Genomic DNA, 26,040 nt, shown 5'->3' on the forward strand with positions numbered 1-26,040 from the left:
ATCCATGTGCATTCTGTATTTTGCAGAACGGAATAGCTGGCCACTAATAGAACAGTCCTATCCTTGTCCGTAATGCGGACAGTAATAGGACATGTTCTATTTTTTTGCGGAACTGGCATAAGGAAATAGGATGCACACAGAGTAACTTGAATTTTTTTTGCAGACCCATTTATAAAAGAATTTTTCCGCATACGGTCCACAAAAAAAATAAAAAAATAAATACACTAAAACGGGACGGACACGTAAAGAAAAGACAATTGTGTGCGTGAGCCCTTAGGGTGCCTTCAGACACTGCGGATTTTGTTGCAGAATTTTCCTCAACCCCCATTCAAGTGGATGGAGACGATTTTCAGTCGCAGAAAATTCTGCAACAAAATCTGCACTGTGTAACGGCACCCTTAAGGTGGATTTAAATAGGGCGATATTTGGGCAAATTGTCGGGAACAAACGTTAATGTGTACGCTCGTTCCCAACAATCTACCTGTCTAAAGCGGGTCACCCAACGAGTAAAACTGTCGTTAGTGTTTGCAAGTAAATGGTTTCTGGGCAGCAGATTGTGCCGTCTATACAATGATCTGCTGCCAAAAAACAATGCAGCTGTATCAGGACGAGCGATCACTATAGGGTTTACTCGTGTTTATACTGTGGAGGTGATCGCTGAATGTAAATACAGCGTTTCACCTCCACTTAACGAGCAGCCGGCTAATCGAGAAGTCCCCCTGTGTAAATCTACCTTTACTCTCTAAAATGTTGAGCAGTATATGAATTATTAGGGTGGAAGAAACACACAAGACAGACATGAGTGCACATTTCAGGTGTATATTTTATTTCAAAGGTTAATGCATATTTAAAATTATTTACAATCAATGACAATATTGTTTTATTAAACACTCATTTCAAAAAGGCAAAAAAATAAATCTGAATGTACTTTTTAAACACAATGCACACAGGAGGACAAGTTACCAATTTATGATGGAAACTCAACAGACCATAGAGATAGCACAAAAAAAATAACTTGTGATGACAGCACCAATAAATTCCAAATGCCGCCTACAACGATCCTGCCTATTCCTATCTGGGATCACCTTTAAGGTAACTTATGTGGTAGACATTGGTACAGATCATTGGATACGATACTAGTAAATGTGATTTCTACGTCTGTAAAAGTAGCATTCACTTCAACATTTCTCCTGGTTTGGGTATGATCTGTAAATCCCATCAGGGAGAAGTAAAAAAATAAAGCCACACCTTTGTCAATGATGGATATTCTTTTTGTAAAGATGTGCAAAATCTATGTAGACCACCAAACCATGTGAATGTAGGGAAAAAATAAAAAATAAATCCTAAATTTACTATCAGTTCTGCATATTACAGTGCTATATTCCGACTACACACTGCTCCAAACCATATTATGGCTACGCGATAACTAGATCCCTCTGTTGTACACACTGTGCCTGCGCTAGTTTTGGTGATGCAGTGTGTTAATACAGAGGAGGCAAAATGGTGTGGCTGGTCATGCTCCTCCATCAGATTATGGCCAGAAGATATGCCAGTCATAACAAGGGTGTAGGTACTCAACGAATGAAAAACGGTGCATTAGTTAACATTTTCCTAAAGTGACTAACCTCTAACCAACGATGTCCACCACACTGCAGACAAGCCACTTACGCACTATCGACATTACTGTTGTGACCTTAAAAGTCTCCTGAATAGAGTTAATCAATAGCAAACTGCCTCAAGAATATCCTATTGAAGAGTATTAACTCTTCATCCAAAAGTACTTAAAATACAAGGTTTCATGGAATAAATAAGGTGCAGAGGATGGGTATCTACAACTGCTGGTATTCTGGAATAATGGGTTACAAAGTCTGCTTTTGAGCATTTGATGAAGGACCCGACAATATATCTAAAGTTAAGGCATGGAATTATAAGGTCTGCGTATGGTAAAATCTATATGCAGCAAAGGTCAGCATAGAACCTAACCATTCCCCTGCAGCTCATCTACATCATCTCTGCCTGTTATACAAGATAGACCTACCTCGGCTTCACAGGGAAAACGCTCCAGAGGGGCGGTTATAACATTTGCAGAAGTAATGTACACTCTAACTACTGGCTTGTAATGTAACAAACTCATCTGATGGGCCCATATTCGTACTGAAGAAAAGCCTTGTACATTTAAGGCACAAAGAAAAGCAGCTTTTCTCGCACATTTTAATGAATTATCTGCGATTTATTTTGTAGGCTGGGGGCTAGAGCACAAATAGTTTCCAGTTCATCTAGATGAACTGGTATCCTCAAGGCTTTGTATTTAACCATTATCAAAGCTTCACATAAAGTAAGAATTGTATAACTATTAGTGAAATTTGCTTAACTAGCAAAAGTCAAAATACAACAGATGCTTCAATGTAGAATATATTGCAGCTCGTCCACTAATAACCGACAAATAATACAAGAAAGCAGCCACATGATATAAGAAGAGAGCAGTATATAAAACGGTCTTCGATGTTAACCATGATTATGCTCCTGCTTGTACCTCAAGAGAAAAGGCAAGCACAAAAAAAGAAAAAGATTTGATTTCCTGAACAGCATATCCTTTGACAATAAAGGCTACAAAGTCCATTTCACACTGACCATGGATAGCTTACTGGTTTGGACAGTTTATTGACTGGTACTGTTCAAAACATAATTGGAGAGAATTATATTTGGAATAGTACTACACCTTTGTCGCTGCATCTCTTAAAAACGAATCTAAAAGACTAACAGATTAATCTGAACGGGCTCATGCAGATCTCCAACAGTAGCTCTAGACAGTCTTCTTATCGCAGGCTTCGTGTGGTTTAACTCCAGACATCTTGGGAGTAACGGCCCTTGGTCATTAGCTTCTTGATGTAATCTACTGCCTGACTGTGATCCATCTTGCCATACTCTTCAACAATGTCATAGAAAGTGTTATGCACGTCACGAGCCATATTGCGGGCATCACTGTAAGGAGGAAATAAAACCAATGAATAAAAGGTGACCAATGACCTCACAGGACTGAAGGGTATTAATGACCGATTGCCGAGAATGTGCACAATGTCAGGGTGTAGATTGGGGCCTGAATGATACATACAGGCAGGGCCGTCTTTACCAAGGGGCAAAGGGGGCAGCTGCCCCGGGCCCAGTTGCTCCTGGGGGGCCCAAGGCAGCTGCCACTTGAGCCCTGCTAGCTACTGCCCCGGGTGTCAAGCTGTCTGTGTACTTTAACGTTGTGATCTAGGACCTTAATGACATCATCACCATGTGACCAGTAACCTAGCAATTACTGGTCACATGGCTAGGAGGTCATCACAGGTCCTACCAGGAGTGTTGCAGAAGTTAACCGTGGAGCTTTTTTGTGTGAAGATTACATCAGAAAAAGGTGACAGGGGCTGAATACTGTGTGGGGGGGCGCCTGTATAGTGTGGAGTGCTATACTGCTGTACTGTATACTGTGGGGGTCTGTATACTGTGGGTGCGGTATAGTGTGGAGTGCTGTACTGCTGTACTGTATAGTGTGGGGGGGCTGTATCGTGTATAGTTTGGGGTGCTGTATACAGTGAGGTGCTATACTGCTCTACTATATAGTGTGGGGTGCTATACTGCATACTGTGGGGTGCTGGGATGCACTGTAACACTAGGGTGAGCCGAGCCCTGGTCTCCTTCCTGCAGAGCGGTGCCCACTTCCAGCCTCAGCCCAGCTGCCCAGAACACTGATCCTGAGCCACTGGAGTCTTCAGAACTGGAAGTATTTACAGTCATTCACTGTACTCTACCAGGTGTGTGGATTTTTTTGTGTATGTTGTGGTGGAGGGCGTGATTGCCTGCTAAGGTGTGGGAAGGCGGGATCCAGGGGGCCCCAAGTAAATTTTTGCCCAGGGTCCAATCAATATTAAAGACGGCACTGCATACAGGAGTTGTAACCTCCCTTATTCTCATACAAATGTAAAGAGGAACGGAGGTTAAACAGATTGCACGGTTCAATGGTTTGGTTTAATTATAGGTTTAAAAACTGTGGAACATGGTTTCGCCCCAAATATGCCCCGTAAAAAAAATAAAACCTAATTATGTTTAGCCCAAAATTCTACTAATTCAGGAACAAAAAAGTTCTCTTGAAGCTACATCAACTCTAAAAAGAAGTTATGGCTCTAGGAATGTGGTGGTGAAAACATTTTTACTGTGAAAACGTAGTAAAATTACTACATACGGTACATTATATAGAACTATACATTTCTGGTACTGGTGTAAATGTAACAACCCGCAGAATAATGTTACAATGTTATTTATACTGCACGAATGGCATAAAAATTTTTTTATTCAATGGATGATTTATTATTTTATTGGTATTCCTTTCTTGCCTCCAAAAAATGAACAAAAGTGAATCAATTGTTTGGAATCACCAAAGATGGTACCATTGAAAAATCTAACTCTCTGTAGAAAAAAGTCCCCATGAACCGACCCAGACAACCATAATGAGATAAATGGGTTGTCCGCTTTATTTATATTGATGACACCTAAGCTGTCCCATTCCCTTCTACGGGACGGCTCCTTCCTATGAAGGAGCTATCCTTCAGAAGTGAATGGGACAGCTTCTTGTAGTTACACCTGCCCAGCACTGCGGTTGCAACGGTGACCAGGTAAAGAATGAGAAGAAGGCAGCGCTTGAATGGAGGACAGGCTCCTCTTCAAACAGCTGATCGATAGCCGAGGATAGGTCATCAATATAAATAAAGCGGACAACCCCCTGAAGGCTCTAGGAACAAAGTTTTTCCTATGAAAAAAGTTGTAACTGAGCAAAAGTAAAATGCTAACAAAACTACACATATCTGGTACTGCCATAGGCAACCTGTTAAAAATCCGTCCTTGGCTAAGCGTGCATGTGATCGCAGCAGGGAGAGAGCTGCTCCCAGAATCCTCTGCTTATACCTCCAAGAACAAAAGGATCAGACATGTGGAAACCCAACAGCCCAATTCTCAATTCCCTGACATCTCTGGCTAGGTAGGCTGTCTAGTGGCGCATTGAGCCCCAGGATGAACACCAATAGCCCTGCTTTGACTATGCAGACAACGTTCAATTACAATAATGTAATGATTAAATTATATAATATATATATATATATATATATATATATATATGAATCATCTCCTACCAAATGTAACCACACAGCACCAAAAAATGGACATGGAAGCAACAGTTCTTCTCTGACTTCCATACGGAATGAAGACGTAGGCATAAGAAACTTACCCGCACACATAGATGTGACCGTTTTCCTCATTTATCAGCTTCCAGATATTTTCCTTGTTTTTCTTCAGAAGATGCTGAACATAAACCTGTAAGAGGAGAAATGGATCTATCAAATCCTTTAATTATACAGGCTATACCTGGATTCACCAAATCATGACCTAATAATATAACAAAGTGAGATACAAATTTTTTAGATCAGCAATACTGAAAATTGATTGATGTCCAAATAAAGAGGCTCCCACATTCATTACTACTGATGTCATAGTCACTGAAATGACACCAAATGCGTTGTTCAGGATGGACAGATGGTGTGCTGGTTTTGGAAGAAAGCAGCCACGTTCTAATTCTGAGCAACTTCTTTATATGCGTCTTCCAAGAAGTCTCTGAAGTACCACCAGACTGGAAAATAATGACCTGTGTGAGCCCCTTCTCTCAGAAATTCTGCTATGGTCCCACCCTTCTCTACAGTTTTGTTTCCCACACTATGCGGCAGATTCATGATTGTTTTTATGCTACTTTATGGCATTAAAAAGTAGCAAATTATGGCGCACTCCTCTTTCCACACTTTTTTAAACTGGCAAGAGAAGTGAGTGGAGCTTAGCAGGAGGATGTTGCCGCCTCATGACCTGACTGATTTACTATACATTTAAGCCAAAACACTGTCATAAGTTATTGTTATATTCTATGGCCACTCATAGATGGCGTATATTTGATTTTCTGGTGCCAGAAAAAGGACATCTGTCTGCAAGTTTGTACCTATGACACTGGCTAACCTGTTACATGTGCACTTGGCAGCTGAAGGTATCTGTGTTGGTCCCATGTTCGTATGTGCCCGTATTGGTGAAAAAAAAAGGTGCTTTAATATATGCAAATGGACCTCTAGGAGCAATGGGGGGGGGCTATTACACCTAGAGGATCTGCTCTCTGCAACTGCGGCTCCCTTTGCACTTTGACTTGAGGAGGAGTCAATGCCAGGTGTGATGACTAGGGATGAGCGAATCGACTTCGAATGAAACATCCGAAGTCAATTCGCACAATACTGTACGGAGCAGGAGCTCCGTACAGTATTAGAATGTATTGGCTCCGATGAGCTGAAGTTATTGCTTTACAAAGTCTCGCGAGACTTTGGGTAATCACTTCATAAATTAATTTGTACTGTGAAAAAAACATTTCCCGAACTCAGGTTCCAAGTGGTACATTTCCACAAACTGAACAAAGTCCTTCAAGGGGACATTCGGTAAGATTACTTACCCTGGCATACTGCTCTAGGAATTGTCAATGTGTCTCCTATTGATAATAAATTATCTTCCAGGAATAGGAGGACAGTACATGATGTTCTGTGTCCAAATAAAGGTGCGACCACAACAGTTAATTATTACCTTTTCTTTCTGGTCCCGGGAGAAGGCAACATGCAGCTGGGTGAGGACGCCATCTTTATGAAATTTAGCAAGTTCTTCCTTGTACAGATAATCTTCATGTTCATGCCGGCAGCCGTAATACAGGACAGTTTCTCCAACCTCCTTACCTATAAAAGGTCACACAATCCCTTATGGTTCAAAAAATCGTAGGCCAACTACAGAGACCGTATAAAAGGTACATTTACGCTGAGCACTTTTCTACTGGAAATTTCTGCAAATGTTCAATTCATCTATATGGGGTTTGCAGAGGCCTGTGCACCTGCTGCAGAAATATCCTCATTCAGATGAAGGAAACAGATTTTTGGTTGCAGAAATGTCTAACAAATTAGCGGCATGCTTAACCCTTTCACTGCCAGGGCATTTACACTAGTCCTCGCATTAAGTTGCATCACAAACTGACAAATGTCCACGGGGTCAGTGAACGTGTAACTGCTTATTCTCTAAATTCTTTGGTAGAACTAAAAAGACTCCCCTTCCAAGTGTCACTGAGGGAACATATACTGCCAGACTGGTAAAGGGGATGAAAAGAAGCAGATAAGTTCCTGTATTCCACACCCCCGGGGTCACTGGAGGCTGCACAGAGGAAGTGTTTACAGGACCAGACGGTGATCTTTGTTCCTGATGTCATTAGAAGCTTCCGCCGAACACCCCTTACACACACACACAACCAGGGAGTAAAAGTTTTCATGCTGCTTCCTCACTTTAAATGAGTGCTACATCTTCAATATAGAATTCTAAGTTTCTGGGCTTTAATATAATACAAAAATCTAGTCCTAGAAGTCTTGCTGTGGGGAAATTTTAGAGTAATGCTCTTGGCAATGAAAGGGTTAAAAGGGTATTGTGTTAAATTAGTATTTAGGCTACTGGCTACTGTCAGTTTTACATGGACATTTTTCAACCATTTGTGCATCAATTTTCTGGCCTTCTGGCTCGGTTTTTCATACATAAAATAGAGGAATTTCATTGGCTTTTTTCTTATTTAAATCCCAACTCCTGCAGTACACATAATGTCCTCCAGCAGTAATAATGTCCCCCATAGTGGCCCCCAGCTGTAATAAGGTCATCTACAGTGGCCCCCAGCAGTGCTAATGTCCCCCACAATGATCCTCAGCTGCAATGTTTGATTCTAGCAGAAGACGCTCAGAGGCAGTCAATCCTCTCTAGATTCTTTTGAAGGACCTGCACTCGAGCGTGATGACATCACCATGCGCTCCCAGCATGATTGAGTGTTGACATCATCACACTAGAGCGCAGAATCAAGAGAGAAGAGACTACCTCTGTGTGTGCAAGTGCATGAGGTGAGGATAGCCATGTGAATAGCCCCATAGACTGTAATGGTTCTTAATAATGGGCATGTGTTGTCCGTCAAAAAAAAACGTCTGTCACAAGGCTGTCGTGTCAATGTAGCCTTAGGCCTCATTCACACATGTGGATTTTCGCAGACCACGGTCCGTGAAAACCCGTCCTGCCGAGTGCACGGCGTCATTGGTTGCTATGACGCCGCACAGTAATGCACTTGTATGATCTATACAAGTGTATTACTGTACAGCGGCGGCACGATGCGCACGGTATCATAGCAACCAATGACGCCGTGCGCTCAGCAGGATGGCAGGCCTAGTTTTCACGGACCGTGGTCTGTGAAAATCCAGGTATGTGTGAGTGAGGCCTTAATGGATGACAGAAAAGGAACTTTTGTTTCTGTACCAGTCAGACAACTGTCTTGTCATATTCATATAACCTATATACCTTAGATGAGGTCACAAATAAAAAAATTAATTAAATAAAAAAAAAAAAAAAAGTATAGCCGTGGCCCATGTTCTAAAAATAAAATACTATTGAACACTGCATCTAGATTGAGACCATCCCTCACCTTGCTGCTTCAGCCATTCTCGCTCTTGGATGAATCCCACAAATGGGGCAATACCAGTGCCAGGCCCAATCATGATAACTGGCGTGGTGGGTTTGAATGGAAGTCGGAACTGAGATTTGCGGACGTACATGGGCACAGATGATTTGTGCCCATTGTCAGTTGGCTGTTTGTTTCTGAGCCAGTTTGTGGTGACACCTTTGTTGAATCGTCCAGTCTTGGTTTCATATTCTACTACAACTGCGCAAATGTGTATGGAATTGGAATGGACCTATAACACAATGCAAAGGGGGAAAACATTGATCAATACAAAAAACAACAATACTACTAATACAATATTGATGCTCAACCAATAAGTCCTATAAATAAAGCCTCATATTTAAAACATTTATTAAAAACCTTTGATTAACATTTATGAACAAGTTCCATTTTTACCCACAGACGTTAAAGATTAAGTCTAATCTTACAACTGGCAGCCTAACCCCTTAACGCCGTATATATATGGCGTTATGCGCCCGCCCCCGTCATTTAACCCCTCAGGTGCTGCGGGGCTCCGATCCGTTGCCATGGCAGCCTAAACTCTTCTGAAGCGATCCAGGCCTGCCATTGCATTCTCCATGCTGAGCTATGCACAAGGCAGAGCTCAGAATAGAGGGAGTAGATCTCTATTAGGGTGAATAGGAGAGGGGAGCAAAAGATCCCATGTATGAGGCCCCTATGGGGGCTAATAGTGATAAAAATAAAAAAAGTGAAAAAAAAGGTTTTACAAAAAAGCAAAACTCCTCCAATATATTAAAAGTTTGAATGGCATAAAAAAAATGCATCTTGTCCCGCCAAAAATAAGCCCTCATATAGCTATGTGAACGGACAAATAAAGTTATGGCTTTTGGAACATGAGGAGGAAAAATCAAAAATGTAAAAAATGAAAATAGGCCCGGTCTTTAAGGTGTTTCCTGACATTAGCATATTGATGGCCTATCCTCAGGCTAGACCATCAATATCTAATATGTAAGGGTCTGGCTTCTGACACTGATCAGCTGTTTTCCGCAGCAGTTGTGCGAGCGGTGCAGCCTCTTCAAGGTTTACCTCAGTCCGTCTACCTGCACCAGTCTACTTAGCGGCGGTGCAGGGTATTGCACCTCGGTTTCACTCACAAAGTTGCAATACCCTGCACCGCCACTACTATATGAATGGTAGATGGACTTAGAAACCACGTTTAATTCACAGAGATGGACATGAATTGTATTCCTCTGTTTTCAACTCGGGTTTACTGATCTAGTGAGAGAACTGTAATATGCATAACAAATGTACTGAATACATGAAAAAAGGACTGAATACACCAAAATATTCCTAAACCTGGCCCGTATATGCCATAGGGCACCTTCTAACCAGCACTAGTCATTTCCATTGTTCTGCTCTGCTAGAGGAGCAAAACAATGAAAAAACAGAAGTACCAGATCCAACACGTAACTGACGTAAACAGACCCCACTGACTATATTAGGGTCCGTTCAGAAGGCTGCATACAGGACTTTTTCGTCTGCTCTTTTTAGCAGAATCCGAAACAGAGCCTCCGATCCAGATGTGAACAAGCCCTAATGAGAACCTAGAAAACTAGCTGCTAACAGCAGACATACTTTATGTTCATCCCTCTCTGGTGTTTACAGAAAAGGAATTATTTGGCGGATCCTTTGCCACTTCTAAATGTAAGACAGCTTCTTTTCTGTCTTACATTTAGACCATTTACTCCCCCCTAAAACACTTTATTAGACTTGTGTGAGGAGGGAGAAGTCGCAGGTTGCAGCGCAAAGGACCTTTGTGCCAAAATCTGTGCCAGAAATACGCCTAATTTAGGCGTATTTCTGTTTAATAAATGATGCCCACAGTGTTTTATGCTCTTCTCAGCTCTCTATCCACCAACCCTGGTGTGCTGCAGGGATGATAAAAGCAGGGACCAAGAAACCCAGGCCTTCATTTCAAAACGGCTAACACTTCTATTACTGTCCCTGAGCTGACAGCTTGTAATTGATTGCCCATCTAACTGCACTGACCCTACATGCTTCTAGGGTTGCACAGAGTACCGCATTATCGATACCGGGATTTGCCTTTTACCGATACCAAGCTGCATTACTGCGCAGCCTAGTATCACAGAACATGGCGCGTGCTGCTCTCAGCACGCGCCATGTTCTCCTCATCAGCACAGTGGAGGAGGAGAGTCTCCTCCTCCCATCTCTCTTCTCATTGGAGGCAGCAGTGGCACAGTGGGGAGGGAGAGGAGAGGGGCTGTGGCCACTGCAACACCAATGAAGATAACTAACCCATTAATTCAAATCTAGGCGGCAGAATCACATACCCGGCACCCACCCTCTTTGACAAGGCGCTGCGATCTGCGGCAATTAACCCCTCAGGTGCCGCATTGGCAGCTTCTGATCGGAGCCCCAGCAGTGAAATCACAGGACTCTGAGGGCGGGCTTAGGCACTAGCAGGAGGCGTGCCTGGGCTCCTTCCTGCAAGAATGACGCCCCTCTGGGCACCTTACTGGCTCATTTGCATACCAAATAAACACGATTTTCAGAAGATAGAAAACATCTATTGCTGGAACAAAGGCAAATCTGGAAATAAGGTACTAAGTGCTATTAGGCCATGGCTTTACTTAAAGGGTTTCTACCACTTGCTTTGCACCCATTTCGTTTTCAGACACTAGCGATCCGCTAGTGTCTGATGTACAATACAAGCTAAGTATTATCTTATTCTGTCCGGCCGTTTTGTTTAAAAAAGCACTTTTATATTTATGCAAATGAGCCTCTAGGTGCTATGTGGGCGTCTTTCCAGCACCTAGAGGCTCCGTCTACCTTCCTAAACTGCCGCCCAACTCATCGCTCCAGACCGCCCTTCTCCTAGCGAATTTGATCCTCCCCCTGCTCCTGGCGTCTGAAATCTCGCGCCTGCGCCGTCCGTCTCTGCATTCGGCTGCATTCGGCGCAGTGGAAATGTCTGAGCGCGCCCTGCTCAGACATTTCCACTGCGCCTGCGCCGAATGCAGAGACGGACGGCGCAGGCGCGAGATTTCAGACGCCAGGAGCAGGGGGAGGATCAAATTCGCTAGGAGAAGGGCGGTCTGGAGCGACGAGCTGGGCGGCAGTTTAGGAAGGTAGACGGAGCCTCTAGGTGCTGGAAAGACGCCCACATAGCACCTAGAGGCTCATTTGCATAAATATAAAAGTGCTTTTTTAAACAAAACGGCCGGACAGAATAAGATAATACTTAGCTTGTATTGTACATCAGACACTAGCGGATCGCTAGTGTCTGAAAACGAAATGGGTGCAAAGCAAGTGGTAGAAACCCTTTAAATAGTGATTATCCTGGTGACAGATTTCCTTTAAGTTTAAATCACCCCCAATTTTACATATAAAATATATAAACAATAAACATATTACATATCACCACGTCCGAAAAAGTCCAAACTATTAGAATATATCTCCTATGCGGTGAATGCCGTAACAGGAAAAAAAAAATATAATAATAAAAACTGCACGATTCGCCATTTTTTAGTCACCTTGTCCCCCCAAAAATTAGGATAGGACTGTTCTATTATGGGCAGGACGTTCCATAAAATGCAGAATGCACGCTGCTATTTTGCGGTTTTATTTTTTCACGTGGTATCGAGTATTGCAATACTTTTCTATGGTATCGAAATTGAATCAAAATTTTGGTATCGTGACAACCCTACATGCATCTACTGTCAATTTAATCAGAGGTCGATTAACCATTACTGAGTTGTATAGGTGCCGGTACTGATATTTCCTTCTATTGAATTACCACTCCCTCAGGCTCCTCTAGTCTACAGGTTACACATTATGATGATACGTCAGTGCGGTACTGGCTCAGATCCAGCGGATAGGCATGGACAGCCCACCATCATCATGCTGCTCGGACACACAGGGTGCTGCTTGCACGTCCATGACTTGTCTCCATTTCCACAAGTTAACCAATACAACTTCAGTGATCCCTACAAGGCTAGCCTGTATGGATCGTAGTAGAAGAAACTTCAGATGCCAGCTACTATCAATATTAGACCTGTGAGGCCAATGCTGATAGAGCTGGCAGTGCTGACAACAACAAACACTTAGTATGGTGCCCTTATCCTGATGCAGACTGAGTGATGTGCCGACTAGCGTTGACCCAAACGTCACCATCACAGATAATGACGTGGGTACATCCCACATACAGATGCGTTGCATCAATGCAGAGTATGTCGCTGTCAAAGGAAATTATATTGCGGCACTACAAGATTGAGCTCGCTGACTGGATATGATGAAACAGGACTCTGGCTCACAAGGAGCTGGGTACTATGACTCATTGTCCTGACAATCTTCTCCATTCAAGTGGAGTAACTGAAGTGATAAATAGAAGCTCTACATGATTGTCACATTCATTTAATGAAGCAATCATATAGGACTCAAAACAGGTCAATGTACTCGCAGATAAATAGGTTAGTGGATAATACATACGCCAGGTATAATCAGTATAGCAAAGGGCAAAAATGGACTAAAGGAAATTATAGGAAAGTAAAAAAAAAAAATTCACTACACGTGAATGCAGTGGGTAAACACCAACATGATGAAACAGTATGGGATCAGCAGGAAAGATCGGTGAGCACTCATAAGATCGTAACACCTTTGGGAAGTCAGTTTGTGAAGGCGTCTCTCTACTAAGCGGCAGCGGGGAGCAAGGATTATATTCTTGTGTCTGTCTTGAACACTTAAACAGTGCATACTATTCTAAATAGCATGATTCTGGATCAATAAAACTAAGACATCTGCAGTAATCATAGAGACAGGTGATCACGAAACTTACTTTTGAAGAGGAGGCAATTGAGTAGTAACGGGCCTGCAGACGTGGTAATAATTCACAAAGATGATCAAGTGGTGGACGCAATGAAGGCATATCTTCTAGAATTGCCAGAATATTTCTTCTTGCTTCCAAAACCCAATTCAGATACAAGGCCTGGAAAGAAGGACATACCATGTGTTGACATAGAATTGCATAGCCGTTTAAGCCAAAAATTCCACAACAGCAAATATTACTTCAATATACAAAGTTAACATTTATCTTATCTACAAAATGCCAGCAGAACGAGATATAGTTTACTTGGCAATTACAAATACTTTGTCAGCATTATGTCCTGGAGTATAACCGTGTACATTGCCCAGTCTGATCTCAATGCATTCGGAAAGTCTCACTTTTTTCAAGTTTTCCCACCATCAATCTGCACTCAATACCCCATAATGACAAAGTGAAGACAGAATCTTAAATGCTTTTGCTAATTTATTAAAAAGGAAAAATCAACATTTTGTATGGACATAAGTATTCAGACCTGGCCCTCCTATTTCTCTTGCTCATCTTTGAGATGTTTCTACACCTTGACACGAGTCCATCTGTGGTAAATTCAGCTGACTGGACAGGATTTGGAAAAACACACCTCTGTAAGGTCTTACAGCTGACAATGCACATCAGAGCAAAAATCACGCCATGAGGAGGAAATAACTTTCTTTAGAGCCCAGAGACAGGATTGTATGGAAGTACAGATCTGGAGTAGAGTATAAAATGTCTGCTGCACTAAGAGTTCCCAAGAGCAGTGGCCTCTATATTTCTTAAATGGAAGAAGTTTAGAACAACCAGGACCCTCCCTAGAGCTAGATGGCCCTCCAAATTAAGTAATTGGGGGAGAAGGGCCTTGGTAAGAGAACCGACCAAGAACCCAAATGTCACTTTGGCTGAGCTCCAAAGATCTTGTGGGCAGATGGGAGAAACTTCCAGAAGGTCAACCATCACTGGAGCACTCCACCAATATGGGCTTTATGGAAGAGTGACCAGAAAGAAGAATCTTCTCAGTAAAAAGGCACATAACAGTCCACCTGGAGTTTGCAAAAAGAACCTAAAAAGGACTCTCAGACTGTAAGAAACAAGATTCTTTAATCTGATGACACCAAGACTGATCTTGGCTTACATTCTAAAAGGTACTGCCCAATACCATCTCCACAATGAAGCGTGGTGGTGACAGCATCATGCTGTGGTAGTGTTTTTCAGCAACTGGGAGACAAACTAGTCAGGTTGAGGAAATGCTGAATGGAGCAAACGACAGATATTTTCTTAATGAAAATCCAGAGTGCTCTGGACCTCAAACTGGGCAGTTAACAGTGGACAGTCAACTTCCATCAAGACAACTCTGTGAATGGCCTTAAAGGGATTCTGTCATCAGATTTGTGCCCTATAAGCTAAACATATGGCCATGTCGGTGCTAATCACATGAATCCTAAACTGCCCTTATTAAACCTGCTTGTGGCTCTATTAGCCCAAAAAACTGTATAAGCTGTCACTCACCTACCTAAGGTGCCCAAGGGGTTTTGCGTTAATCCAGGATGCCCGCCTGCACCCCTCGCCGTCTGGTGCCCAGCGCCGCCTACCTCACCTCAGCGCCACCTCCTCAATCCACCCGTCCCTCTGCCAGATCCTGCGCTTGCGCACTAGGCTCAGCCTGATGCGCATGCGCACTTCGCTCAACGAAGCCACTGCCAGGAGTCCGCGGCGCATCAGGCTGAGCCTAGTGGGCAAGCGCAGGATCTGGCAGAGGGACGGGTGGATTGAGGAGGCGGCGCTGAGGTGAGGAAGGCGGCGCAGGGCACCAGACGGCAAGGGGTGCAGGCGGGCATCCTGGATTAACGCAAAACCCCTTGGGCACCTTAGGTAGGTGAGTGACAGCTTATAAAAACCTGTTTTTTGGGCTAATAGAGCCACAAGCAGGTTTAATAAGAGCAGTTTAGGATTCATGTGATTAGCACCGACATGGCCATATGTTTAGCTTATAGGGCACAAATCTGATGACAGAGTCCCTTTAAACGATTCAGCCGGAGCCCTGATTTGATCCCAATTAAACATCTCTGTAAAGACAGGAAAATGGTTGTCCACCAACGATCACCATCCCACCTGACAGAGCTTGAGAGGATCTGCAAAGGAGAATGGCAGGAAATCCCCAAATCCAGGTGTGCATCATACCCAAGAAGACTGGAGACTGTAATCACTGCCAAAGCTTCATCTAAGTACCAAGTAAAGACTCTGAATACTTATGTCAGTTAACTATTTTCCTTTTCAATAGATCATCAGATTTTGAACATTCTGTTTTCACTTTCTCATTATGGGGGACTGTGTGCAGAACGATTGGGAACAAAATAAAAAAATAGATTTTCGCACATAGCTGTAACAAAATGTGAAAAAAGTGAAAGGGTCTGAACACTTTTCCAAATGCCAACCATGGAGACACAAATCTATATAGATCCGCTTAGGAGCTGTAGATCCAAAATAGCAAAACATTTTTAATTAAGGGTACTTTCACACTTGCGTTGTTGGATTCCGGTGCCCGAACTGCATACCGGATCCGTCAATCGGATACCATTTGTAGACTGATCCGTCTCTCCAGTTGTCATCCTGAAAAACGGATCCGGTATTTATCTATTTCACAATTTTAAAAGGTCTGCGCATTCGCAGACCGCAAAACCAGATCCGTTTTTCCAGAACACTAATTAATGCATTTCAATAGAAAATAATGCTGGATCCGGCATTCTAGCAAGTGTTCCGGAATTTTGGACAGAGAAAATACCGCAGAATGCTGCGGTATTTTCTCCCTTCCAAAAACTGTACAGTGACCGAATTGCTTTCCATTCAGAATGCATTAGGATAAAACTGATTAGTTTTTTTCCGGTATCAGAAAAGTTTAACGCAAGTGTGAAAGTACCCCAAGACCTACCGTAAAGTTGCTTTATTTCTTATTGGAGACTGGGCAATAAAAGTACAGCATGACTGTAAACGTTTGCTGGGACCTGAATATAAGTGACAGATCAGAGATCTTTGTGTAACGTCTTACAGCCCAGAATCTTTTCAGCCACTTAAACAGTAGTAGTTATAGTAATATCTAATAAACTACATTGGATTTCTGAGATAAATTGATCCAGCTCTAAAACGGGAGGGAAAAATAAAACCTCAAAAAGAAGGTTTCTCCCCCAGGAACATTTATTAACTATTAGGGCTTCGAGTTTGGACACAGAGATAAAAAAAAGTGACCATAAGAGCAGAGGAGATGAATGAAGCTGGCACACATATGGAGTGCACTCTGGTCAAAACAGAAATGCTTGAGACTATAGTTGGGCATGTCCAACCTCTGCTCCATTCATCTTCCCTTTCCCTTGTGCCAAATGTAGAGTTTTCTTGTGACTAGTGGTTCCACCACATCCAAACTACTTTATATGTAAAAAATAAAAAATGTATGAATATGCCTTTAATTGATGGAAGGCATTTATGAACATTAAATATTTAGGGGGGGGGGGGCCTTTTATCACAGACAACCACTTTAATATGAGAGCCACAAGCAGCTCTGACTCCTGAAACTTCCAGAAGTCGGATTTTGCTAGAGGAGGATTCGGCCAGCTATACATTTCAGAAGTGTGAATGGAGTATAACATGGTGGTCAGTGGCCTTCCATGTCAATACATCAGGGATGCTCAACCTACGGCCCTCCAGCTGTTGTAAAACTACAACTCCCACCATGCCCTGCTGTAGGCTGATAGCTGTAGGCTGTCCAGGCATGCTGGGAGTTGCAGTTTTGCAATAGGTGGAGGGCCGCATGTTGAGCATCCCTGCAATACATGAATGCTCTAGCCTGCGCATACGGCAAGGTCCTCTTAATATCGATACATCCACCTATAAGTAAAATTATTTTAGGAACGCTGTGGCATATACATGCATAATACAAGCACACACAGTACAATACAACACTTCCAATTCTTTCCCAGGATCCTGGCTTACTTTGCCATCAGATGATGAAGAGGCCATTTTACGCAGATTCTCTTGCTCTTTAGGATCAGTGGCATACTGGGCAAGCTCATAAAGTACATTGGTACGAGGTGGATTGGTGATATCCAAGTAATAGGTAAGAGCTGTGCGATAAGAGGTAGGACAAGGGAATGGATGCTTCTTGTTCGATTCCTCTGCAAGAACAATAAAATGATGCCAGGATATTAGATCAATTTCAAAGCATTGACTGAAAATGAAGCTTGTTACCATGGTTTAGGAGATTCATCATCATTTCCAGGGAAAGCTGGGGCCATGCATTTGCGGAATGAACTCACACAACAGTGTCAGAATAAGGGCTCATTCACACGACTGTATGAATGAGTCCACATCAGTTTCACAATTTTGCAGAATGGGTGTGGACCAATTTATTTCATGGGGCTGCAAAAGATGCGGACATCACACCGTGTGCTGTCCGCATCCATAGTTCAGTTCTGTGGCCCCGCAAAAAAATATAAAGCATGTCCTATTCTTGTCCTATTGCATTTTCTATGATAGCACTGACCATGTGCGGTCTGCAAATTGCGGAACGCACACGGGCCGGTATCCGTGTTTTCCAGATCCACTACTTTTTTGCGGTGCGGACAGTCTGATTGCAGACCCCATTCAAGTTCTGCGATCCGCATGCGGCGGCCCCTCTGTCGGTGCCTGTGCATTGCAGACCGCAATTTGCGATCCGATACATAGGCCCGGCCAGCACACATTCATGCGTATGAGGCCTTACATGAACTTTTTTCCACTGCTCCACAAAGAGAGAGAAGCACAAAGTTACAAAGTACCAGCAGGTGGCACAAAGTCTGGGCAATCTATTCTTATCTCCGTTTCACAGAAAAGCATACACCATCCAGAACATCACGTGTAGCAATGTGTTCCCTGCCGGTGTGTTAAGCTATGAGGTCAGGGACAAAGTTTACCTTAAAACCGCATTGCTTAGAAAAACGTACCATCAAGATTGTTCAAAGATATCACAGTGTCAAGGTCTACTCCCAGAAGTTCTCCGAGTTTGTTAACTATTGAAGATTCATTAGCTGGATAAACAGCTACGTGATCTCCGGACTCGTACCTAAAAGGAAATGGACAGCCTTTAGGTAATCACATTTTGATTGCTTTTCAAATCAGAAATACGATAGCAAAAATACAATAGCAAAGCAAAGTTATAGAGGATTCATAATTCTTCAGGCTTCAGAGCTGCAATTCTTCAGCTAGATCAGTTGCTCAGGTTATTTACATTCTAAGTGTAGACGTTACATCATCAGATATAGGAAAAAACGAATTTATGGACTTAATACGGTTGAAAAAATACCTAACTATGTAACTATTCCACTATATTATACAGTCCAAGTCAATGGGACAAAGTTACAGTACCCAAGGTAGCCACTACTATATGTGTACAGCATTGCAGGCTATGGAGCAATGTAAACGACGACAGTCCACAGCACCACTGCCTCATCAAACGGATCATGCAATTTAAACATTAGAAGTAAAACATAACATTACCTGATTTTTGAGCCAGTGATATCAAGTTCCAGATGCATCAAATGCCTCTCTCCACCTTCGTTAAGTTTTCGGTTAGCAGTTACATTGGACAGGAATGGATTTTTTGCATCAAAAGGTCTGTTGGGAAAGGATAATATTCACTCAAAAAAAGTTAAAAGAAATACTGAATACTTAATAAAAATAAAAAAAGCCAATCATTCTCCTTTAAAAAGGAGTTTGTGCCAGATAACCACAGGATAGAAGTTAAATGATCTCTGGGGTCCTGCCTGCTAGAATCCCCACTGATCCCAAGAAACGGGGTCCCATGTCCCTGTCCTGATGCCCCATTCATTCTCACTGCTCAGATATTTACGGCTGTCACACAGACAATGAATGGAGCAGCAGAGCCAGGAAGGGGACATGGGACCCTGTTCTCAGGATGGGTGGTGGCACCAGTGGGCAGACCCCTGGGGGTAACAAAAATAAAAATAAAAATAAGAACACTGAAAAACACCTTGTTATAAATAATTAAAGGCATTTAGGAATTTACAATGGGTCCTTTTGCCTAGGAAGAATAAAAACTGCTGCTGTCAAATTCTTCAGGAATCCATCCTAATCTGTGCCAAAGTGCACAGCACAAAGGAGCCATATCTAAAGGCCCCTTCACACTGCCTTACATAAGCATTCCTTCCCAGCAATCGCCTGCTCGTCATCGCGCCTCCAGATACAGAATCATTGTTTGCTGGCAGTAGAGCGTGTTTAGACAGCACAATCTGCTGCCGGGAAACAATGATTTAGGTGTCCGCACCAACGATCCTATTACCCGATGAACGTTCATTGGGCAATCTGTGGTACCTTCACATCAGCCGATTATTGCCAACGAGTGTACGTACAAACCCTCGTTAGCGATAATCCCAAACGTCGGAAATCTGCAGGGACCTTGAGCCCTGCTCCCATCTCTGCCTGCGTCAGCACTGTGAAGGACTATATTATGTACAGATCACAGCTGAGATAAGAGCTCATCTATGGCCGTCTGCTTCGGAACAAGCTCACCCCGTACACACAAGCTGAAGGGACGAGACACACCGCTGTGGGCGAGGTGTGTCATTAGAAAACACTTCAGCTTGTGTGTAGGAGGTGAGCTCCAGGCACACAGACACAGAGGAGCACTCATCTCAGCTGTAATCTGTACACCGACAGGGAGAGAAAGGAGCAGGGCTCCAGCTCTGTGCTGTGCAATCTAACACAGGCTGTCCTGCTGTGTGATCAGGACAGATTCCATGTTAAGGAATCTGACAGCAGCTATTGTAATAGCTGCCCCCTAGACAAAACAAGCCATTATAGATGAAGGCATTTAGGAATTTATTTATAATAATTTTTTTCTGCAGTATTTTGCCTGGAGAACTCCTTTTAGGAATTGTAGCAGACATTTCTGCAACTGTCCCATCGATCTGAATGGGTCTTACAGGAATCTGACTCCATTCAGATAAATGGAACAGGTTTTCAGTTGCAGAGATTTCAATAACAAATCTGCCTACCCTTCTAAAACCTCTAAGCGCAGAAGTGATTTGTAGAGGACCAGAAAGCACAAAGAAAAGGCACCCCAATGTATATGCAGGGTACTGTTCCTCCAAGGATGCTGGCATGCGGCAGAGAGTGCAGGAGCAGATATAAACCCCATCAAAACGCATTTATAGACATCAGCTGAAATAGAGGGAAAAGAAACTTACGGTTTTTGTATCTCATAGCTCTTAAGACGGCCCATCTCTCCGGTGTACACCTTGTTCATATTCTCGTCTGTGAACACTACAAGTTCATACTGACGAATACTGGCAGAAAAAAAAGACAGAGATGGCATTTGATAACTTGGTGTACAACCACACATTCCTTCCTGATATAAGATTTCTACGCGTTTTTTTGTCACACACAAGTGCCAGTTAGTAAATTATTACTCACTAAGTGCCTATACAGTTTTTATTAGTATGCCTTTCTTCATCAAGAAAAGCAAAAATAGTATCAATCAAAGCCAAGAATCTGTACTTTGCTATTGCTACGCACCTAGACTACAAAGCCACAGGAGACCAGACAAGCAATTAGTGCTGCAACCTACCTGGATTCATCTCCTGTTGCTTCCACACCAAAATGTTCGCACACTGCAGGCCAAAACTGCTCACGCCAAGTGATGAAATCTTCTTCCAGGCTGCGAGATAAGAGAGCAGATAATTAGCAATACTGGTGAGGATTCATTTAACATCTTTCAAGAAAATCTAACTTAAAGTGGTATTCTAGTTATGAAAAGTTATCCCTTATCTACAGGACAGGGGATAACTATTAGATTGGTGGAGGTCCGGTACCCCCATTGATCAGGAGAGCAGTGACCCCGTACTTTGTAGAGCCTGCTGAAATTAACAGAGCAGCCGGTCAGACATGCTTGCAGCGGCTCCATTCATTTCTACGAGTGCTCTACTATGCTATTTTGGGAACTCCAATTGAAATGAATGGAACAGCCGCACCAATGCCCGACCGGCAGCTCTAAATAGACACTGCAACCGCTTCACTCTAAGGCCCCTTTCACACGAGCGAGTTTTCAGCGCGGATGCAATGCATGAGGTGAACACATAGCACCTGCACTGAATTCTGACCAATTCATTTCAATAGGTCTGTGTACATGAGCGTTGTTTTTTCATGCATCAGCATGTTCTATATTCTGCGTTTTTCACGCACCCCTGACCCCATAGAAGTGAAAGGGGCTTCAGTGAAAAACGCATTGCATCCGGAAGCAAGTGCGGCTGCGATGCTTTTTTTCACTGATGTTTGCTAAGAGATGTTGTTTGTAAACCTTCCGTTTTCTTTTATCACACACGTGAAAAACGCATCAAAACACATTACAAAACGTAATTGCAGACAAAACTGACTGAACTTGCTTGCAAAATGGTGCGAGTTTCACTGAACACACCCGGAGCCAATCCGTCACGCACGTGTGAAAGAGGCCTAAAGATCAGTGAGAGTCCCGGAGGTCAGACCACCATCAATTTTAAGGCGATGGCATAGCCTAGCGACGAGAATAACCCTTTAATAGTGCAATATTGAAATAATGGAAATCAGTACTTGCTCTGAAACAGTTCTGAGCTTCGCAGAGCATTGCAACTCTCGAGTCGACAACTGATGGGGGTTTAGCTTGCAATATGCACACACATTACAAACACTAGGAAAGAATGTAATCTATCAGTATGTACAAGGAACAGAAGTACAACATGGGGTACTTACTTGCCATCATCATCTCCCATTCCTAGTTCAAAGATTCTTTCTGCACCCAGCTCTTCTAGTCTTTTATCCAAGTATTTGCCCATGGCATTAAAGTGCTCATATGTCTTATTTCCAAGGCCAAATACCTAATACAAAGGAAGGAGAAACCATTGTGAGGTTCAGAGAGGAAAAAGGCAAAAAAGGATGAGATTTCTGGCACTTATTCCAGGCTTTACAGCCCTTTTTGCATGTAAATACTTCAAAACTCGAGTACCAGCCCTCCCCACCCCCATGTCACCCTCTATGTATACAGACCAGTATTTTTGTCGCCAGATTGCGCTCATTAGCACCTTTCACTATGAACAATCGCACTTACCGCAAACTTTAGCCCAGACAGATCAACGTCCGCTTCTTGCAACCAATCATAGAAGTCCTGAGCATTATCTGTAGGGTCCCCTTCACCATATGTAGCCATGCAGAATACAGCAAGAGAGTTTTCAATGTCCTTAAGACGACCAAGATCCACCTGCAGAAAAAAAAAATGCTATAATTTACTGGGCATGTAAAAAACACAATTTAAATATACTTTTTTGCATTCATTGGTTAGTGAGCAAAAATTGGGGAAATAAAAGAAATCTGGAAACCATTTAGCAGAAATGTTCAGAAAAAAAAAAAAGACCATGGCGTTCTGCCTTTTGACACAATTACATTATTCCTGGAATACTAAGACGGCCGCAATATTACAAATTGCCAGAATTTGACTGCCCGGCAATCAGAACTTTCGCGATTCCCACCGCACACTAATGAAGCATGCCGATTTGGCCCTAAATGTTACTAATTCAGCCCTGGTTAAAATTCAAGCGAGTGAAGAATGCCTGTGTCTAGCTTCCACTGTCTGGTCGCCCTTCTTTAACATGAGAATAGGTTGCTTTTGCAGCGTTTGGATGGTCTCTATAGAGAGGCTGTTTTTAATTACGTCTATTAGCTGCATGCACCGTCCATTGGAGGAGCGCTGTAATTGATTAAACATGCAGTCAGTGGCACAAGGAATCCAGGCAGCTCTGCACACAAGACTCAACAGCCGAACAATCCGGTCTCAAAACACAATTACCACATCACAGTCAAGTTACTGGCGGAGATTTAGCAAAATACTGTAAAGAAAGACTGGCTTGGTTGGTTGAAATGGGCAAATAAGCCAGTTTTCCTTTACACCAGCTTTGATACATTTGCTCCATTGTGTTACTTATGTAGAAAAAAGTTAAACATTAAATGCATTTAAAGTACAAATAATTCACTTAAAGTGCAACTGCCATTTCACTTCATGTGATGCTGAAGGGAAGATATTCATGAAGCTTTATTGTTCAGTTTTTTTTACCTTTCTGATGTCTGTATTCAGCCATTAGCAACCCCATTTCTCTGTGCCTCTATTTCAGCATCTTCCTAAGATGGCCTCTGCTGCTCTTCCTGTGATGATCTTTGCCATTCCTTGAGGCCATCCTGTATTTCCCTCACTTCCCATAAGCCCTTGCTCTCCTCACATGAACTAGCAGGACCAATCAGAACGCAGATAACTCCCCACAGTACCGAGAGCAGTGTGTATCCTCACATACAGCTAACCAGAGACAAGCCCTGCAATTAGGGGGGGGGGCTACTCTAGCTGCTTACATCTCTGATTTGGTATTAGCTAGAAATATGGATATTCCAAGCTTTCAGACAATACCAGAATTACATAAATCCATTTAGTACACGTGAAGATATCAATGATAGAAATCGGGATGCTGTGAATGAAGCTGAAAGTAAAAGCAGATTTTACCCGCGATTATTCCCGACTATTTCTAACAGTGATTTCTCCTCTGTTGCTTGGACTAGTTAAAATGTAAAAAAAAAAAAAAAAAGTGTTTTTCTACAAAAAGGTGTACATAGCCTTTAAAGAGAAACAGTCAACGTGGAAATCCAGTGCATTCTGCTGGCAGTACATTATAGAGCAGAAGAAGCAAATCAGTGGAATATACTTTTATGGGAAAAGATTAAGCAAAACATGAAATTTATTTAAATCTCTGCTCTTTCTGAACACCGTAGCCATGAGGGCGGTGTTACCAGGAATTAATTGATTCCCTGTAAAAGTGCATACAGATAGGGAAATTTTAATCACTGATAAGACAGCCTCTTGGCTAATGAGCTCAGAAAGAGCAGAGTTAAATAAATAAATTAAAATTTTGCGGAATCATTTCCCATAAAACTATCAATCTGCTCAGCTCCTCCTGCTCTAACATACTGCACCACATTTTCAAGGTGATGACAGGTTCTCTTAAAGATGGAATTTATCAAGAGGGTAGAGCTCCCAATAAATGACCAATAACAATAAGCTGGTAGTAGATGCTGGTGCCCACTGTATCAGGTGGCGGTAACAAACAGCGTCTGGTCAGGAGGAATTATAAAAGCCATCTTGCTACTGCATTACTAGAAACTATCTGTGGGAATGTTCACAGGATGCTCTGACCTCATGAAGAGGAAAGGGCTGCAGACCACTATAAGGATACTATACTAATACTATACTACTACTCATACTAAACTCACCATTTCAAATTCTTCAGGGTCAGCAGACATACCACGCATACCGTAGCGGTGAGCATCCTTAGCAAGACGATTAGCAAACTCTTCTCCAGTTCCTGTCTGAGATCCATAGAATACCACAATATTTTTGCCCTAAAAATAAAAAAATGTTTATTACCGTCAATAACGGACATTAAAAGAATGTCCATTACACACAAGTTTTCATTTTTAAATATGTACAGGTAATAAATGACATGTAACGCTTTTCAGAAGAAGTCTGCAGTCTTAGGGTCCATTCACACGTCCGTGTGCGTTTTGTGGATCCACAAAACACGGACATCGCCGGCACGTAACAAAAAATGCCTATTCTTGTCCGCAATTGCGGACAAGAATAGGACATGTTCTATTTTTTTTTCGGGATCGGAATTGCGGACACGGAAGTGAAGATCCGCAATCCCGGATCCGGGCAGCACATCGTGCTGCCCCATAGAAATGACTGGGCCTGAAATTTGTTGCGGAACGAAATTGTAGACGTGTGAATAGACCCTTATTGTGACTCCATTCCCTCAGGCTATCTTATCTCCACTTACCATTCTGTTGAATGTTGGGGCCTGGAGGAGGCTAGATGTGCTGGAAAGAAGCTGACTATAGTCTTTCTCAATGGGATTAGAGACTAGAAGAGTATCAGCCCCCATAATCACCAAATCTAACATATCTTGCTCCTGGCTTTACATTTAGTGTTCCTTCATGGTTATATGCATGTGGCGTACGTATCTATGCACACTCATGAAACTTAAGTGTCTAAATTATACTCATTACTACAATAAATGGTCTCCCACTTTCCAGGCTGAATCAGACTATTGACATCACCAGAACTTGAGAACCAGATGGGCTGCATATCCATAAGATTAAGGATCCATTCATACGTCCACAAAATGGGAACAGGTGCAGACCCATTCATTTTCAATGGAGCCGGAATGTGCTGTCCGCATCTGCACTTCCGGATCCACAAAAAAATAGAACATCTCCTATTCTTGTCTGCCATTGTGGACAAGAAAAGGCATTTTCTATGAAAGTGCTGGCGATGTACTGTTCGTAAAATGCGGAACGCACATTGCCAGTGTCCATGCTTTGCGGATCCGCAAAACACATACGGACTGTGAATGGACCCTAAAGGGGTTATCAGGAAGTAATACTGATGCCCTATCCTTTAAAAGGTCTGTTTACACAGACCGATATAACTGGAAATTCTAGGGAATAAACTAAACGTTGCCGATAATTTCCTGATCATCAGTGGAGGAGAGGACTGCATTTA

General features: G+C 42.6%; 1 protein-coding gene across 5 annotated transcripts in view; it reads right to left on the minus strand.

The window, feature by feature from the left end:
• Positions 1-805: 805 nt before the first annotated feature.
• The window catches only part of LOC122931983 (NADPH--cytochrome P450 reductase), an 84,306-nt gene continuing 59,071 nt past the window's right edge, over positions 806-26,040 (minus strand). For all 5 annotated transcript variants that reach the window (XM_044286116.1, XM_044286117.1, XM_044286114.1 and 2 more), the window contains 13 exons: positions 24,750-24,878; positions 22,549-22,698; positions 22,194-22,318; positions 21,037-21,126; positions 20,657-20,755; positions 18,948-19,064; positions 18,395-18,513; positions 17,406-17,587; positions 13,404-13,553; positions 8,552-8,819; positions 6,643-6,788; positions 5,264-5,349; positions 806-2,982 (listed from right to left, as the gene is read on the minus strand). In XM_044286116.1, coding sequence (XP_044142051.1) covers positions 2,838-2,982; positions 5,264-5,349; positions 6,643-6,788; positions 8,552-8,819; positions 13,404-13,553; positions 17,406-17,587; positions 18,395-18,513; positions 18,948-19,064; positions 20,657-20,755; positions 21,037-21,126; positions 22,194-22,318; positions 22,549-22,698; positions 24,750-24,878 — 1,806 coding nt within the window. In that variant the 3' untranslated portion in view covers positions 806-2,837. The remainder of the gene's footprint in view (positions 2,983-5,263; positions 5,350-6,642; positions 6,789-8,551; positions 8,820-13,403; positions 13,554-17,405; positions 17,588-18,394; positions 18,514-18,947; positions 19,065-20,656; positions 20,756-21,036; positions 21,127-22,193; positions 22,319-22,548; positions 22,699-24,749; positions 24,879-26,040) is intronic.

The sequence above is a fragment of the Bufo gargarizans genome, chromosome 3, assembly GCF_014858855.1.
Source record: "Bufo gargarizans isolate SCDJY-AF-19 chromosome 3, ASM1485885v1, whole genome shotgun sequence".
NCBI lineage: Eukaryota > Metazoa > Chordata > Amphibia > Anura > Bufonidae > Bufo > Bufo gargarizans.